Below are 19,242 nucleotides of genomic sequence, written 5' to 3' on the forward strand. Positions count from 1 at the left end.
TTGTGGCCCTTCTGAATCTGCTTAGTGTATTCATCTCTTGGTCTCCCTCTATGATTTTTCCCCTCCACACTGCCCTCCAATGCCAAATTTGTGATCCCTTGATGCCTGAGAACATGTCCTACCAACCGGTCCCTTCTTCTTGTCAAGTTGTGCCACAAACTCCTCTTATCCCCAATTCTATTCAATACCTCCTCATTAGTTATGTGATCTACCCATCTAATCTTCAGCATTCTTCTGTAGCACCACATTTCGAAAGCTTCTATTCTCTTCTTGTCCAAACTAGTTATCGTCCATGTTTCACTTCCATACATGGCTACACTCCAGACAAATACTTTCAGAAATGACTTCCTGACACTTAAATCTATACTCGATGTTAACAAATTTCTCTTCATCAGAAACGCTTTCCTTTCCATTGCCAGTCTACATTTTATATCCTCTCTACTTCGACCATCATCAGTTATTTTGCTCCCCAAATAGCAAAACTCCTTTACTACTTTAGGCGTCTCATTTCCTAATCTAATTCCCTCAGCATCACCCAATTCAATTCGACTAGATTCCATTATCCTCGTTTTGCTTTTGTTTATGTTCATCTTATATTGTCCTTTCAAACCACTGTCCATTCCGTTCAACTGCTCTTCCAAGTCCTTTGCTGTCTCTGACAGAATTACAATGTCATCGGTGAACCTCAAAGTTTTTATTTCTTCTCCATGGATTTTAATACCTACTCCGAATTTTTCTTTTGTTTCCTTCACTGCTCGCTCAATATACAGATTGAATAACATCGGGGAGAGGCTACAACCCTGTCTCACTCCCTTCCCAACCATTGCTTTCCTTTCATGCCCCTCGACTCTTATAAGTGCCATCTGGTTTCTGCCCAAATTGTAAATAGCCTTTCGCTCCCTGTATTTTACCCCTGCCACCTTTAGAATTTGAAAGAGAGTATTTCAGTCAACATTGTCGAAAGTTTTCTCTAAGTCTACAAATGCTAGAAACATATGTTTGTCTTTCCTTAATCTATTTTCTAAGATAAGTTGAAGGGTCAGTATTGCCTCACGTATTCCAAACTGATCTTTCCTGAGGTCGGCTTCTACCAGTTTTTCCATTCATCTGTGAAGAATTCGTGTTAGTATTTTGCAGCTGTGACTTATTAAACTGATAGTTCAGTAATTTTCACATTTGTCAACACCTGCTTTCTTTGGGATTGGAATTATTATATTCTTCTTGAAGTCTGAGGGTATTTCGCCTGTCTCATACATCTTGCTCACCAGATGGTAGAGTTTTGTCAGGACTGGCTCTCCCGAGGCCGTCAGTAATTCCAATGGAATATTGTCTACTCCCGGAGCCTTGTTTTGACTCAGGTCTTTCAGTGCTCTGTCAAACTCTTCATGCAATATCGTATCTCCCATTTCATCTTCATCTACATCCTCTTCCATTTCCATAATATTATTCTCAAGTACATCACCCTTGTATAGACCCTCTATATACAGTACTCCTTCCACCTTTCTGCTTTCCCTTCGTTGCTTAGAACTGGGTTTCCATCTGAGCTCTTGATATTCATACAAGTGGCTCTCTTTTCTCCAAAGGTCTCTTTAATTTTCCTGTAGGCAGTATCTATCTTACCCCTAGTGAGATAAGCCTCTACATCCTTACATTTGTCCTCTAGCCATCCCTGCTTAGCCATTTTGCACTTTCTGTCGATCTCATTTTTGAGACGTTTGTATTCCTTTTTGCCTACTTCATTTACTGTGTTTTTTATATTTTCTCCTTTCATCAGTTAAATTCAATATTTCTTCTGTTACCCAAGGATTTCTACTAGCCCTTGTCTTTTTACCTACTTGATCGTCTGCTGCCTTCACTACTTCATCCCTCAGAGCTACCCATTCTTCTTCTACTGTATTTCTTTCCCCCATTCCTGTCAATTGTTTCCTTATGCTCTCCCTGAAACTCTGTACAACCTCTGGTTCTTTCAGTTTATCCAGGTCCCATCTCCTTAAATTCCCACCTTTTTACAGTCTCTTTTTTTTTTAAATCTACAGTTCATAACCAATAGATTGTGCTCAGAGCCCACATCTGCCCTTTGAAATGTCTTACAATTTAAAACCTGGCTCCTAAATCTCTGTCTTACCATTATATAATCTATCTGAAACCTGTCAGTATCTCCAGGATTCTTCCACGTATACAACCTTCTTTTATGAGTTTTGAACCAAGTGTTAGCTGTGATTAAGTTATGCTCTGTGCAAAATTCTACTAGACGGCTTCCTCTTTCATTTCTTACCCCCATCCATATTCACCTACCATGTTTCCTTCTCTCCCTTTTCCTACTCTCAAATTCCAGTCACCCATGACTATTAAATTTTCATCTCCCTTCACTACCTGAATAATTTCTTTTATCTCATCATACATTTCGTCAATTTCTTTATCATCTGCAGAGCTAGTTAGCATATTATCTTGTACTACTGTAGTAGGCACGGGCTTCGTGTCTATCTTGGCCACAATAATGCATTCACTATGCTGTTTGTAGTAGCTTACCCGCACTCCTATTTTTTTATTCATTATTAAACCTACTCCTGCATTACCCCTATATGTTTTTGTATTTATAACCCTGTATTCACCTGACCAAAAGTCTTGTTCCTCCTGCCACCGAACTTCACTAATTCCCACTATATCGAACTTTAACATAAGCATTTCCTTTTTTAAATTTTATGATATACCTGCCCTATTAAGGGATCTGACAGTCCATACTCTGATCCATAGAACGCCAGTTTTCCTTCTCCTGATAACGACATCCTCTTGAGTCGTTATATATACCAAAACTTGGAACCATCTCATTTCTGTGTCAATGGTTTTGGACAACAACCACACAGGGACATTTCTGAAAGCGTGCAGCTATAAGAGATACTAATGGTAAAGCCAAAGTGATTGCAGACAGAATTGGCAAATTGTTTTATTTACAAGAAAGTGGACAAAGGTGTGCATCACTGCTAAGCTGAAAATTAACAAGAGTAATATGCAAATCTGGCAAGCTCAATTAGGCCACCTGAACTAGTGAGATGTGATTAAATGCTCAAAAATGAGTATGTTACAGGTCTGAAATTCAGAGATGTTGTTCTCACTAGATGTATTACATGTCTTGAAGGAAGGATCATGTCCACACTCTTCACCAAACGAGTAGGGAACTCAAATGATCTTTTGAAGTTAATCCTCTCTGATGTCTGTGGGCCAATGGCAGAAACTTCTGAAGGTGGTGTGAGATTTTTTGTGGCCTTTAAAGACGACCGCAGCAAATGGTATGACATGTATTTCCATGACATAAAGGAGAAGTTGTCAACAAATTTGTTGAATTCAAAAACCTCGTTGAAAGTCAGCCTGGTCATAAAATTAAATCTGTTTAGTCCAGCAATGGTAAGGAGTATGGCAATGAAAGGAATTCAGAACTACAGGAATGTAGTGACATCTAACATCTCCATACACACCACAGCAGAATGGTGTCACTGAACGAAAGACCTGTCTGTTGGTTGAAGTGACTACCACCATCATTTTGGATTAGAGCAATCAACACAGCTAACTCTGGTACCAGGTGCCATGGAGATTGAATACCTGCCAGAGCAGGTGGACTTGGTAGCCACTAGGGGGCACTGCAACCATGCAGAACTGCTTGATAACTACTTTGTTGTCACCAAGTCACTCTATTCGCTCGGGTCTTGGAGATTTGTCTCTTTTTGCTCTTGGCCATGTTGTAACCATTGTCGTGACATTTTGTGTAGCACCTCGTTGTTGTCTAGGTTTTTATCTTTGTTCTGATCTGCTGTCTTGTCTGCAGTCATTTGCCTACCGTTAGTTTGTGTTACTCTTCTGAAGATGGCCCTCCTGCCTGGCTGCTTCCTCAGCTTCTCCAGTTCTTTTGGAACTTTGACAAGCACACTGATGTATACCTACTGACAGATGCAGCACTAACAACGTCCAAAATTGTTGCTTAACCAAAGGGCTATGGAAATAATTCCTCAAGTGTCACACTTGCTCAACAGTTTGTGGCAGGTGTAGATTTATAAGATGTTTCGATTCATGATGTTACTTTCATTTCAAATGCAACAGACATCAATGTCAATGATTATGTGGTTCAGATCATTGAGAGTGGTATGAGGTGTATATGATGCAATAAAGCCACTGGTGAAAAATAATACCTGGGACATTCTAGACAGACCAACAGATGAAAGTTTTGAGGAATAAATACAGAAGTAATAGATTTTTGCTGAGGAGAAAAAGAAAGAAAAGTTGCAAGATGACTCAACCAGCAGTCCGTAGTTGACTTTGGGTAAACATTCTTTCCAGCTGCAAGAATCAATCATTTAGGAGTCATTCCATGATTATAAAATTGAGAGTGAATCATTTACATGAAAATAAATCCAAAAGTTATGATTTTTTTATTTGGGTGGACCTTAATATAAATAACATACAGCTAAGATTGGATGAAACAAGCTTTGTTCATTTGTCACTAAAAAATAAAAAGCTATTGTTACAAACATATGTTAGAAAGTCAAGGATAATGCACATGTATTTGAATGCCTTTTAATATCTGTGGGACTCTTTAGTACAAATTGACACTTGTAGAATTTACATAACTTATAAGGGCCAGTATGTATGAAAATATACCAGACATTAAATAAATTTACCGTGAGTAGTATAAAGCAAAACAATTAAATATTATGGATGTAACATTTTAATGTTGCAGATGTAACACATACATTTAACTTATAGTGAAGGACTGAAACTATGTACCTAACAACGCTAAAATCATTGCATAGTGACAAATTTGTGAATAAATGAAGAGCATTCAGATAACAGAAAAAAATTAGTTTTGAACATCAAGCACTGCAGTCGGCCAAAAAAAGCCCCTCGAAGTGGTATCGGTATGTGGATGATACCTTTGTAATATGGAATCATGAGGAAGAAGACTTGAATGATTTTCTGGTACACTTAAATAGCATCAACCCAAAGATTAAATTTACTATGGAGAAGGAGAAGAATGGACAACTTAACTTCTTGGATGTATCAGTTATCAAACAGGCAGATGGGACCTTAGGCCATAAGGTCTACAGGAAAGGTACACATAATGATCGCTACCTCCATAAGAACTCAAACCACCACCCTAGGCAAAAGAGGGGAGTCATAAAAACACTAGTGGATAGGGCCAATAATGTTTGTGAACCAGGCTACTTACAAGAACAACTAAATCATTTACGAATGGCCTTTGCGAAAAATGGTTATACGAAAAACGAGATTAACCGAGCACTTCACCCAAATAGAAAAATGCCTAAAAATAGGAGACAGCAACAACCATCAGCTGGAAAAGTATTTCTTCCGTACATCCATAATATCACGGATCGCACTGGAAAAGTACTAGCCAAGTTTCAGGTAGAGACCATTTTTAGACCTACTTAGAAAATTAGCGAATGCCTAAGATCAACAAAAGATGCTAGTCACCCCCTAGCCACCCCATGGGTATATAAAATTCCATGTAGTTGTGGCAGGGTTTACATAGGAACTACAAAAAGAAGCATCAATACACGGTTGACGGAGCACAAAAGAAACTGTCGCTTGGGACATATCGACAAATCGACAGTAGCAGAACATGTTTTTAAGGATGGAGATCACGAAATAAAATTTGGTGAAACAAGCGTGCTAGCGAGGACGTCGCACTATTATACACGTATGTATAGAGAGGCAATTGAAATCCACAAACATCAATACAATTTTAATCGTAAAGAAGAAGGATTAAAATTGGATAAGATATGGCAGTCGATGTTGCATCAATCACGTGACAATCGATTGCCTGCAATCGAGAGAACAGACGATAGCCAGAGATAGCTGCACATCGACGCCACGTGACGTGTGGTGGCGCCCCCTACGATCTCTATATAAGCGGCGGCCCCAGCTCCTAGCAGCCAGTCGTCGACTCACCTTGGAAGATGTTCTCCGTAGTTGAGAACGAAACATCAGGGAGAAGAAGTTCTACAGATCGACCACGGCAACTTAGCCCGGAAGAGTTTACTGATAAAGACGCCGGCCGTGAAAGCCTACATGGAATGATTAGTTTAAAAGGTTTAATTTAATTTCAGTAAAAGTTAACCTTTCGCGAGAATCTGTGGTAGGTCCCCCCCCCCCCCCCCCCCCCCCCCCCCCCCCCCCCCCCCTACTGACAACTTGTCCAGCAAATTTGTGTAAATGTCAGATTCTATTGTAACAAAAAGCCACAGACCAAAACACATTGAAATGTTTTCATCATTGCAACTGTTAATGAAAGAATTTAGGAGTGTTTCTTCCTTATCGCTCTGGTCTGCAACACGTTTGAAATTGCAGTGTGCACCATGTCCCTTAGACAGCAAACCTATTTTAACTGTATATTTCCCAATGGTGTACACACTGTGGACTTGATGCATGTTTGAAGGAGATGAGTCACTCCAGTGCAACTGTAATTTGTCAGCATGGTTTTTTACCTCCTCTGCTGGAACATCTGTTATATTAACTTTATCAGTTACAGATTCTGTACATTGTACAAATCATCTGTGGAGGCTTCAATCATTTGGTAAATCAACAGGAAAAATTACAGTTTTGTTAGCGGTGTGTGTGACAAGACTTCCTGTGAAACATTACAAAATGCTTTCTCTGTAAACCACCTAGAACAGACAGTTCAGAACCCCACTCATTGTGGAAATATATTGGATCTAATAGTAACAAATAGATGTGACCTTTTCGAGGATGTACACATTGAAACTGGTATCAGTGACCCTGATGCATTTGTGGTAACATCTATTACCAAAGTACAAAGGGACTCTAAAACAAGCAGAAAGATATTCATATTAAGTAAACTAGATAAAAATCAGTAGTGTCACACGTCAATGAGGAACTTGAAACTTTCAACACAGGGCAGGAGCATGTATAGGAACTATGGCTCATATTCGAAAGAATAATTGACCATACACTTAATAGGTATGTACACAGTAGAAGAGTTTTTAATAGGAGGGACACTCCATGGTATACAGACACAGCAAAGAAACTTCTAATGAAACAGAGATCACTGCATAATACTTGTAAAGAAAAGGATAGGATTACAGATAGAGAGATACTGAATGAAACATGTTTGGTTATCAAGTGACAATGTGTGAAGCCTACTGTGATTACTTTAGCAGAAGATTGTCAAATGATTTTTTATAAAACCCAAAGAAATTCTGGTCATATGGAAAGGCTGTTAGTGGCACCAAAGTTAGGTGTCCAGTCCATAGCAAATGAGACAGCAACTGAAATTGAGGGCAGCAAAGCAAAAGCTGAAATGCTTAAATCTGTTTTCAAATGCTCCTTTACAAAGGAAAGCCAGGAGTATTGCCCTGTACCACTGAAAAGATGAGTGAAATTAGTGTCAGTGGCATTGAGAAACAGCTGAAATCATTAAAACTGAACAAAACTCCAGAGCCTGATGGAAAACCAATCAGATTCTGTACTGAATTTGCTGCTGAGTTAACCTCTCTCCAACTATAATCTATCATAGATCCCTTGAACAAAAAATAATTCCCAGTAGCTGGAAGAAAACCCAGGTAAAACATGTCTACAAGAAGGCTAGCAGAAGTGATCCACAAAGCTACTGTCCAATATCTGAGACATTAACTAGTTATAGAATCTTAGAACATATCTGGAGCTCAAAAACAATTAGATACCTTGACCAGGGTGGCTTCCTCCATGTCAAGCAGCATAGATTCTGAAAACATTGAGTCCGCAGCTCGTGGTCGTGCAGTAGCGTTCTCGCTTCTCATGCCCGGGTTCGATTCCCGGCGGGGTCAGGGATTTTCTTTGCTTCGTGATGACTGGGTGTTGTGTGCTGTCCTTAGGTTAGTTAGGTTTAAGTAGTTCTAAGTTCTAGGAGACTGGTGACCATAGATGTTAAGTCCCATAGTGCTCAGAGCCATTTGAAAACATTGATCATGTGAAACCCAACTCACACTTTTCTTACATGATATAACAAAAGCTTTGGATCAAGGTACATAGATGCAGTATTTCTTGAGTTCCAAAAAGCAGTTGACTTGGTACCACACCTATATTTATTGTCAACAAGTTTGATCAAATGGGGTATCAACTAAAATTTGTGACTTGATTGAGAACTTTTTGGTAGGGAGGACACAGCATGTTATATGGGATGGGAAAGTCATCGTCAGATGTAGATGTAACTTTGGGTGTGCCCAAGGGAAGTGTGTTGGGACAATTGCTGTTTATGTTGTACATTAGTGAATGAGCTTGTGGACAATATTAACCTCAGACATTTTGCAGATGATGCAGTTATCTATAATGAAGTACTGTCTGATGAAAGAAGCTACATAAATATTCAGTCCGAGCTTGATAAGATTTCAGAGTGGTGCAAAGACTGGCAACTTGATTTAATGTTCAGAAATGTAAAATTGTGCACTCTACAAACCAAAGAAAATAGTATCCTATGATAATAATATCAGTGAGTTACAGTTGGAACTGGCCAACTCGTACAAGTACCTGGGTGTAACACTTTGTAGGAATATGAAATAGAATGACCACATAGGCTTAATTGTGGGTAAAGCAGATGGTAGACTTTATTGCTAGAATACTCGCGAAGTGCAATTAGTCTGTAAAGTAGATTGCTTACAAATCACTTGTGTGACTCATTCTAGAGTATTGTTCAACTGTGTAGTGCCCTCACCAAGTAGTACTAACAGGGGATATTGAATGTATACAGAGAAGGGCAGAACAAATGGTCACAGGTTTGTTTAACCCATTGGAGAGTCTTGCATTGACACTGAAGAAACTGATCTGGCAGACTCTTGATGGTAGATGTAAACTTGAACTCTGGAAGGTAGATGTAAACTATCCTGAGAAAGTCTACTAACAAAGTTTGAAGAACCAGCTTTAAATGATGATTCCAGGCATATACTACAACCCCCTATGTACACTTACATAGAAATCGTGAGGACAAGGTTAGAATAATTACAGCATGCATAGAGGCATTTAAACAATCGTACTTCCTGCTGCACTCTATACATGAACGGAACTAGAAGAAACCCTAATAAATGATACAATGGGTTGTACCATCTGCCATGCGCTTCACAGTGGTTTGCAGTATTGATGTAGAGGTAGGTGTAGATATGCAGATTTGGATATAAGACTTGTTGATGTAGGTGTGGATAAGGGACTCTGTGGGTAAGACAGACAAACAATAAAAATATGCATTTTATTTTCTTGTAACTGAATTATTAAGAAATTATTCTAAAGTTGCTTCACTGATATATGTAGGTGTACTCTTGGATGAATATATGTGCTGTATGGATACTTCTCAGTATTATTCTACTGTAATATATGTATCTGTGATATAAAGTGATATTTAATAACCTACTTATGATATGGTTTGGCCAAAACAGTGATTTGCACTTTTTGAACAGAAAACAGATTTTTCTTTTTAAAATATTTATTATAAGTTAAGTTCATCTATACCTACAGTTTCATTCATGTACGATCTTCCACATCTCTCCACAATATTTTTTATCCATCCTTGATTTGTATCTTTACTCTTGCTGTACTTTTTATAAGAATCTGTATAGTCCATTATTTCAGCATGTTGCTATATTAGTGTTTTTTTTTTTAAAAAAAGCAAATACTTAAGATGAAAGAAGTGTTTTCAGCAACAGATGTTTGTTGCCCATGCCAAACATTATCTTATTAGCTACTTCACTATGTTGTTTGATACATTAAATATTTTCCTGGCTTGCTAACAGAAATTTCAGTGAAATTTCTTGTATGTTTTATGTTTTTCTGATCTATCTAAGATGTGTACCTTTTTGTTTGTTTCAGGTTTTAGTGATCCTGCTCCTCCTGTCCCTGTTCCAAGGATTAGAAAACAATTGAAAACACCAAAGTTGCAAAATGAACATAGTGGCATAAATACCCAGATAGCACCAAGAATCATACCTCCAAAAAGAAGGAAAAAATCAAATACTTCATCAGAACTTGAGTACATTATGTATGCTACAAATGAAACAGAGATGGAATGTTCACATGTTAATTCAGAAGGTGGCCTAATAGACAAAACTCCAGGCTGTAACAAAATAACGGTGATAAATAGTGTGGATACTTTCAACCTAGCAGCAGAGTGTCCAGACCGAATCAATAACTATTTTAATTTTGTCAAGCCAAAACCCTATTATCCCAGTTCCAACACTCTATACACTGCTAAAATGAGTGACACTCAAGAGGATGATGATAGTGGTGTATACTTTGCTGAAAGTACATCACTAGAATCACAGAAATATGATCAGTCAGAGGTGAAACAAAATGTGACAACAGATGCGAAATATGGAGAAAATTTTCAAAATGAGAGTAATTATAGCAATAATCTTAGAAATGGTAGTAATAAACAAAACAGTGATTTATTTAAAGGCATTTATACACATACAAATCAACAAATTACAAACAAAAACACTCCAGCTGCATTACATACTTCATCAGAATGTGATGATCAGGTTGACCCATACTGCTCAACAAATATTTCTCAGGACAGTGACAATAAGAATCTGAAGACAAAAGAAATTATAGGTTACGTTACATCATGCTGTTCTAAAGCTAACATTGTACAGAATGAACAATACAGAAGCAAGGAAGATAATGGGGATGTGCCACATGTCTTAGCATTATCTGATAGATCTCACTCTACAGCCCTAGATAATAGCTGCAAGAAATTGTATGATAAAACTGATTTTAAAGAGTATTCTACAGAAAACACTGAATGTACTGTGAAAGAAACATCATTTAATTTAAACTGTGGGAATAATGGATCCCATAAAGAATTAGCAATAAACAATGATGATATCACAGAGATAGTGGACAGATTTTTGTTGCTCGATGTTCAAGATTGCTCCAGCAGTGAGCCTCGAGAGCTGAAAGAAAATGTGGGCCAGCAGAAGTACAAATTGCCTCACAAAGAAGAACTCCCTAAAACAAAGGAGGATCCTCTTGTAGAGATATCAAAAAAGTTTAGCATGTTCTTGTGCGACATGTTGGGTAGTAGTAGTCTTCAAAATGCAGTTTCAGATGCGGTTGTTCAGCCTCTTCCTACTTCACACTCTTGGCTATCAACTGTTGATATTAATTCCAAATATGAAAACTCCAAAGGCCAGAAAACTTCTGTTAATGAACATTTTAAATCCCAGAGAGCTCTCAGAGATAAACATTCTAAATGTGATAAACATTTTACAAATGTTGTAAAACAAAATAATGATGGTCATATAGATGTCAACAAGAATGTTCTTGCAGAAGTGGAAAACAGGCTGGATCATAGTGAAGAGGCACATGTAAGGAAGGATTCTGAAAACAATACTTCAAACTTCTTGAAAAGTATTAGTATCATGGATTTACCTGATGAAAGTTGCAGTGCAGAGATTGATGATAGCCTTCCAAACAATAATGTTGATAATGTAAATAAAAGCTTAGAAATTGAATGCAGTAATCACGTAGAAAGTGACAGTAAAATTGGCCAGTCATGTAGGAATCATAACTCTGCTGTAGATGATACAGAGGTCTCATATCTGTCCACTGCAACAGAAATGGAAAGCAAGTTAGATGGTGGTGGAGAGGCAGAAATAAGAAAGGATTCTGAAACAAATGCTATAGATGTTGAGAAAAATGTCAGTGTTATGGACTTCACTGATGTAAGTTCCACTACAGAAGTATCAACTGTTCTTGACACCAGTAATAGTAATGCTATAAGTAAAACCATACAGGCAGACTGCACTAATTATGTAGAAAGTGACAAAAAACTCGACTTGTTATGCAATTTTCAGAATTCTGTTGCTGCAGATAATCTAGAGACATCATATAAACTGATTGCAACAGAAAGAGAAAGCAAACTGAATATTGATGAAGAGGAACAGATGCAAAAGGATTATGAAGCAAATGCTACAAACGTGAAAAATATCAGTCTCATGGACTCCACTGATGTAATTTCCTCTAAAAGGTCACCAGTCGTTCTTGAGAACAGTAATAGTAATTCTGTAAGTGAAAACTTACAGACTGAATGCAGCAATCATATGGAAGGCAACGGAGAACTTAATCTGTCATACAGCTTTCATAATTTTGTTGCAGGGACTATAGAGGCATCGTACCAACCCTCTGTAATACAAACAGAAAGCAAAATAAACCTTAATGAAGAGGCAGAGACACAAAAGGATTCCGAAACAAATACCATGAAACTTGTGAAAAATGCTAGTGGTACAGATTTCCTTCAGGAAAATTCCTATGGAGAAGTACCAGAGTTTTCTGAGAACAGTATTGTTGATGACCTAAATGAATTCTTACAGCCTGAATGTTGTAATTATGTTGAAGATAACAAAGAACTTAAACTGACATGGAGTAGTCAGAATTCTGTTGTGGACAATTCAGATATCATTGAAGGAAATGTACCATCAGAGACTGAAGGAGGAACCAGGTCAGTCCTTGGACATAACAAATTATTATATGGTAAAAGCAAAGAAGCCATATATGAATTACAAAACAAAAATATTACTGTCATTAACACAAAGAAAAAATCAGTGAAGTTCAATGATACTGTTAACATAATCAACAAGGTAGAATATGCTTTGCAGAGAAATCGAAGTATTAGCATAAAAGAAGAAAAAAAGGTATTTAAAAGGGACTCATGGACAACTGAAAGCTGTATGAAATCTAAAATAAGGGAGGTTGCTGAAAATGATTCCGATGATTCTGAAAATATGGTTGAAGAACATGATCTGTGGAAAAGTTATCATGAAGAACTTTGTGAAACGCCAAAGAAGTCATCCCTACCATCTTTTGAAAGTTTCCTCGCCAAGAGCTGTGGAACTGTGGGGATTAAAACAGAGGAAAAAAAAATTCATGAACATGAACTTTGGACCAGTGACAATAATCAAATTAATAAATGTAGAGATACTCATCTGCCTTCATTTGAAAGTTTTATTTCAAAAACATCAAAGAATATTCACACAAATCAGACTCAAAGCTCAGACCAGACAGAGTTAAAGCATGGAAAATTAACAGTATTTGGAAGTTCCATTTCAGAATGTGAGGCACACAATAGTCTCCCTGAAGCCCCATCTCCTCCAAAGTGTTCAGCTTTCCATGAAATTTTGCTTGATGCTACATTCTGGACCAAACAAAAAAGCCCTGATAATGTCACAGGGCCACCTAAAAGTGAGTATCAGTAGATATCCCTCAACATATTTATATGCTTTATACAACCATGACCACGTTGTAATCATGCTGTGTGTTAATCAAAGACTGTGTTATTTGTAGAAAGGTACAGACCTCAATAGCCAAAAATACTAATGGCCAAGAATGTAGCTCTGATATGCGTAATATTATTAACTGCTTTGCTAGAAAACGTATATTTGTGGTACCCCATGAAGAGTATTATTTTTAAATTAGTATTTATTGTAGCCTAGTTTGTAATAGCATATTGTTGGATACAAAATGTTAGTAGAAATGAAGCAGTATTTTTACATTATTTTTTTGTAACAGACTCTTTCAGTAAAAAAATTAGACTGAATAAAAGTGTTGTCAAAAACTAAGCATGACACCTAATGTGTATTATGATAACTATCAGACAAGGTGCATAGACAGTAATAAACCATTGTGACTGTGAATTGAATTTTGTAATCTCAGCGTAGTTACCATGGAGTATTTGCAGGTTGTGTTCAGTACTTGTATTTACTCTTGATAGTGAACATGTATTTGATGATGAGAATATATATATTACCTAAGTGTTCATATATTTTATTTATATGATAAATAAATCACAAAATTGCAACACCAATAATTTCATTTGAAATAAACTTTGAATGTTTTTCAAAAGAAATGTACATTAATTTATTGTAAATAGAAAGAAAGTGTACTGGTCACTCTGTATTTCATCTGTTATTTGTTATTGGAAGCACATATTAAGCCATATTTGTAATTTATTACCAGTGAAGAGTTTCTTCCCCTCCATCCTTTTCCAATCCTATCTTGTACTTTGTCCAAAACTTTGTCATCAGTTTTCTTAAAATTTGTTATCTATGAAAAGCTGTTTACCATGAATCCATTTTCAGTGTAAACATGGACTTCGTCTTTAAAGACCTTGTCATGAACAGAACATTTAATGTCCTACATTTTCCTGGTATTGTAGGTTCATAAATGAAGGAAAATGATAAACGTGAAGATATTTAAAAAAATTGGCAATAACTTATTCCTATAGTGTACACACATAGAGCTGAACAGTAACATGACATCAGGCTAAAAAAAAGTTATAAAAAAGTAGTAGAACAGTATATATAAAAAAGTAGTAGAACAGTAGTGAAGATAACTAATGCAGATCACACACATTTATGCAGTCATATGAAAATTTGTGAATATTTCAAGAACTGTGAACATGTTCTACAGAATTATTAGTGTGTTACTAGAATGAGAACATTTTAATTTCCTGGACCAATTGTTTAAAAGAATTAATACACACACTTTTACAGTTATTGGTTTATGCACTACTGTACAGAATGCATCTCTACACTGTACTTATAGTTTCAGTTAAAAAGATAGTTAAGAGCATTATATGTGCTGTTGATCATGTATCCTAATAATATGTAGCAAGTTAGTTTTCAAGCTATTTGACATAATTTGTATTTGAATATGGATGCACCAAGAGCACTTACAACAAATACTGTATTTGGTACAGTAAAAGAAATAATTATTAAATCAAGGGAAAATTCAGGATGTAATATAATCTAATCGGTTAGACCATCAGTGAGAGAGCACTGTGAGTTCCTGCTGCTAATAAGCCATGTACACCGTTCGTTTATTACATATTTTTATGAGCTTTAAACAGGAGTGACATATTTTCAGTTATCTGTTTAGTTACCAGTTTATTTTTGTAATTACTTGTGTGTTTGAGTGTTTACTAGGCACAACCTTTTATTTTAATAACAGTGTAGCATAGAGACCGCTGTTGTTATCAACCATTGTATTGACCCTAGTATCGTAAAGGCTTTGGTTTGTTTTGGTTTAAACAGCTCAGGGTTGGTTAGACCGTCAGTGAGAGAGCACCGTGAGTTCCTGCTGCTAATAAGCCAAATACAACGTTTATTTATTACAAATTTTTCGAGCTTCTAACAGGAGCAACATCAGTAATAGATAGGAACTGTGGTTGCTGTTTACAGATGCGTGCTCAGTTGTTAACCCTTCACTCACAACTCCAGGCTGTGTTGGCTTCTGTCAAACAGCTTGAGGCTGCTGCCAAGGGGCATCACTGTGGGGGGGGGGGGCAGATGCAGGTATGCGAGGGACGTCGAGCACATCCCACGTGTCCCCCGATTGGTCCACTGCTGTGGTCACCCCAGCTACTACCTGCACTGAGGTTGATCCCTCACCTGTGGTCAAGTGGGAGATCATTCCAAAGTCTGGCAGGCAGCGAAAGACTTTCGGAGGGGCCGATTGTAGGGCCTCCCCGGTTCGTTTGATGCACTGGTTTTGGACCTTATTGTGGCTGACAAAGTCTCTGAGCTGGATGCAGTTGTCCACCCTGTTCCAGAGGAAGCTTCTGAGCGAGCAAGGGCTGGGCATTCACAGAGGGTGGATTTGTTGGTAGTTGGGAGCTCCAACATTAGGCATTTAATGGGGCCCCTTAGGGACATGGTTCCCAAGGAGGGGAAGGAAGCCAGTCTGCTCTCTGTGTGCATACTGGGGGGGGAGTCATTCCAGATGTGGAAAGGGTGCTTCCGGTTGCCGTGAGGAGTAAAGGGTGTAGCCAACTGCACGTGGTGTCCCATGTTGGTACCAATGACGTGTGTCACTTTGGATTATAGGAGATTCTTTCTGGTTTCGGGCAGTTAGTGGAAATGGTAAAGACTGCCAGTCTTGCTTGCCATATTAGGGCAGAGCTCACCATCTGCAGCATCATCATCATCAGAGCCGACTGTGGTCCTTTAGTACAGAGCTGTGTGGAGGGTCTGAATCAGAGGCTCAGGCAGTTCTGTGAGCGTGTAGGCTGCAGAGTCCTTGACTTGCACCATCGGGTGGTGGGTTACTGGGTTCCACTTAATGGGTCAGGAGTCAACTATACACAGGAAGCAGCTTCACAGGTAGCTGGGGCTGTGTGGAAGGGACTGGGCAGTTTTATAGGTTAGAGGGTCTCAGGAAACCATATAAAGGGCGTCCATCTAAAAAGGGGGCAGGTGAAACACAGTAAGGTAGTTGTAGAAACGATCGGTATCTTAGTTGTAAATTGTCGTAGCTGTATTGGGAAAGAACCACAGCTCCAAGCCCTAATAGCCAAAGCCAGAAATAAGTTCAAACGAAATTTTTTCAAACAACCTAACAGTATTCAGAAATGCAGTTGGTGGTGGAGTGTTTATTGCTGTCAAAAGTAGTTTACCTTGTAGTGAAATTGAAGTAGATAGTTCCTGCAAAATAGTTGGCAGATGTTACACTTGGCAATCGGAATAAACTATTAATTGGATCGTTTTACTGATCCCACGACTCAGAAGATATAGTTGCTGAACAGATCACAGGAAACCTGAATCCCATTTAAAACCGGTACCCCACGCATACAATTATAGTCGGTGGTGACTACAATCTATGCCTACCCTCAATATGCTGGAAGCCGGCGGCAGCCATAATACGTCATCTGAAATTGTACTGAATGCTTTCTCAGAAAATTATTTTGAACAATTAGTTCATGAGCCCTCTCGAAGTGTAAATTGTTGCGAAAGCATACTTGACCTCTTAGCAACAAATAATCCTGGACAAATAGGGAGTATCATGACGAATACAGGGATTAGTGACCACAAGGCAGTTGCCGCTAGGCTGAATAACGTAACACCTGCAACTGTCAAAAAGAAACGAAAAGTACATCTATTTAAAAAACTGCTAAAAATGCTTTTAATGCCTTTTTAAGAGACAGCCTCCATTCCTTCCGATCTGATCACATAAGCGTAGAAAAGATGTGGAATGATTTCAAAGAGATAGTATCAATCGCAGTTGAGAGATATATACCACGTAAACTAATAAGTGATGGTACTGATCCCCCATGGTACACCAAACGGGCAGATCGCTGTTGCAGAAGCAACGAAAAAGGCATGCCAAATTTAAAAGAATGCAAAATCCCCAAGATTGGCAAAGTTTTGCAGAAGTTCGAAATATAGTGCATACTTCAATGCGAGATGCTTTTAGTATTTCCCACAACGAAACTCTGTCTCAGAATCTGGCAGAAAACGCAAAGAGATTCTGGTCATACATGCAGCACACTAGTGGCAAGACCCATTCAGTACCTTCACTGCACGGTAACAACGGTGAAGTCACTAATGACAGTACCACTAAAGCAGAGTTATTAAACACGGTTTTCCGAAACTCCTTCACCAAAGAAGGCGAAGAAAATATTCCTGAATTCAAATCAAGAACAACTGCCAAGATGAGAAACATTGATGTAGATGTCCTTGGTGTACCAAAGCAGCTGAGGATGCTTAGTTCACCCAACCTGGATATGATGTGACGTCATTATGACGTATATACGCTTTAGTCGATTAACACACCTATCGACTTTTACGAACGTTCAAGATTCTAAACTGTCGTCAGCTAGTGGTTTGTTTTGATATGTGCGATTCTGATAACAGCTCAGTTGTGCAGCGTATATGTATTTCGCCAAAATAAAAGTAAAAGAGCTGGATATTAATAGAAATATTCCTGACCGTGGCCTTGAAAACACCACGGACAACACGTTTCGTAAAAAAGTGAAGTCGGCTTATGTCCCGACCAGATTAGATTGTGAGATTGTTGTATTGAACACTTACGCCGAAAATAATATTTATTTATTATCAATATTTTAGTATGGTTTTTTCTTAATTTATATAGCTGAAAGAGGACTCGTGCAAGTTTGTTAGCTAAGTAATTTATATGTCCATCCCAAAATAGTCTTTTATCAACCATAATTCCAAGTAATTTTACACTCGGACCGCAGAGACAGGTACCTTAGTGTCCAGTAATGACTGGTGTGTAGAATGATTGAATTTCGAAGTTAAGAAGAAAAATATGAGGCATTGTTGAAGAAAAATCGTCGACCGGAGATGAAATACGAGGGGAAGTGGATTTCTCAATGTAATCTTAACCAAAGGTTGAGATTTTGGCTGCTGAGTGCTTCTTCTCACCGAGTACGAATAACCGACGCACTTCAGCTGGGTCAGAAGTACATCAATTTCTGCTTGAGATTCACAATAACCACGCAACTGCCCGTCGTCATCGATGCTGAACTCTTTCAGATTTTCTCTCATTAGTCTCTCGAATGCTGAACACATAATTAGAGACGAGCAAACGGAAAACAACGCACAGGACACAAACACAGTACAATACACGATTTAAACGCAAGGAACGCAAAACACATTTAAACGAATGGCGCAGAGCACAGCGCTACCCTGTCACAACCTCTCGAAAGTTCACAAAAGTCGAATAGTCGATATACGGTTTCTATCGTTTTCGATGTAGCGTGTATACGTCATAATGACGTCACATCGTATCCAAGTCCGGTGAACTTGAGCATCCTCCCAAAGCAGCTTAAATCACTTAATAAAGGCAAGGCTTCCGGTCCAGATTGTATACCAGTCACGTTCCTTTCAGAGCATGCTGATACAATAGCTCCATATTTAGCATTTATATACAACCGCTCGCTCACAGAAAGTTCTGTACCTAAAGACTGGAAAATTGCTCAAGTGACACAGTAGGGGAGACCGGGGACAAAAGTAACAGGGTATGAAAGTAACATCCCGCCCCTACCTTCACATGTAGCTCCGAAATTCACGTGATTCAAACAATGTATTCCTTTCATGTTTCCCAGCTGCCTACCAATTTTTGGCCAGTATTGAAGAGTCTGTTAAGTGAGTGTGGCGCAGTAAAACGTTTTTTCAGTGTCTCACGTAAGTTTTCCCAATTTTCTTAGTTTTGTGATAAAGGTGGCATTACGCTGTAAACGTAAGTCTACTGTAGTAATTTAACTATGCGAAACTTTCAGTTTCATGCCACCATTATCAACTTTTTCATTACTTGTATAGATTGTGTCTAAAATATTAATTAAACGGAAAAGCGTGGTCGGGGACAAAAGAAACATTACTGCTGGGGACGAAATTAACACTGTTTCTCTCGTGCCCGCTACTGAAAAAGTATTATTAGATGCAGTGCCCCTGTTTT

At 38.2% G+C, this 19,242-nt stretch overlaps 1 protein-coding gene across 3 annotated transcripts in view; it reads left to right on the forward strand.

Annotated features, from left to right (window-relative positions):
• LOC126185061 (tyrosine-protein phosphatase non-receptor type 13-like) overlaps positions 1–13,800 on the forward strand; it is a 226,336-nt gene extending 212,536 nt beyond the window's left edge. The window contains exon 15 of one of the 3 annotated variants that reach the window (XM_049927831.1): positions 9,862–9,995. Coding sequence is in view for 1 of the 3 variants with exons in the window: in XM_049927821.1 (XP_049783778.1) it covers positions 9,862–13,244 (3,383 nt within the window). In the remaining 2 variants the exon portion in view is untranslated. Of the gene's footprint in view, positions 1–9,861 lie in introns of all 3 variants that reach the window. The other 2 variants (XM_049927836.1, XM_049927821.1) reach the window with 2 other exon arrangements.
• Positions 13,801–19,242: the final 5,442 nt, after the last annotated feature.

This window comes from Schistocerca cancellata, chromosome 1 (genome assembly GCF_023864275.1).
Source record: "Schistocerca cancellata isolate TAMUIC-IGC-003103 chromosome 1, iqSchCanc2.1, whole genome shotgun sequence".
Classification (NCBI taxonomy): Eukaryota; Metazoa; Arthropoda; class Insecta; order Orthoptera; family Acrididae; genus Schistocerca; species Schistocerca cancellata.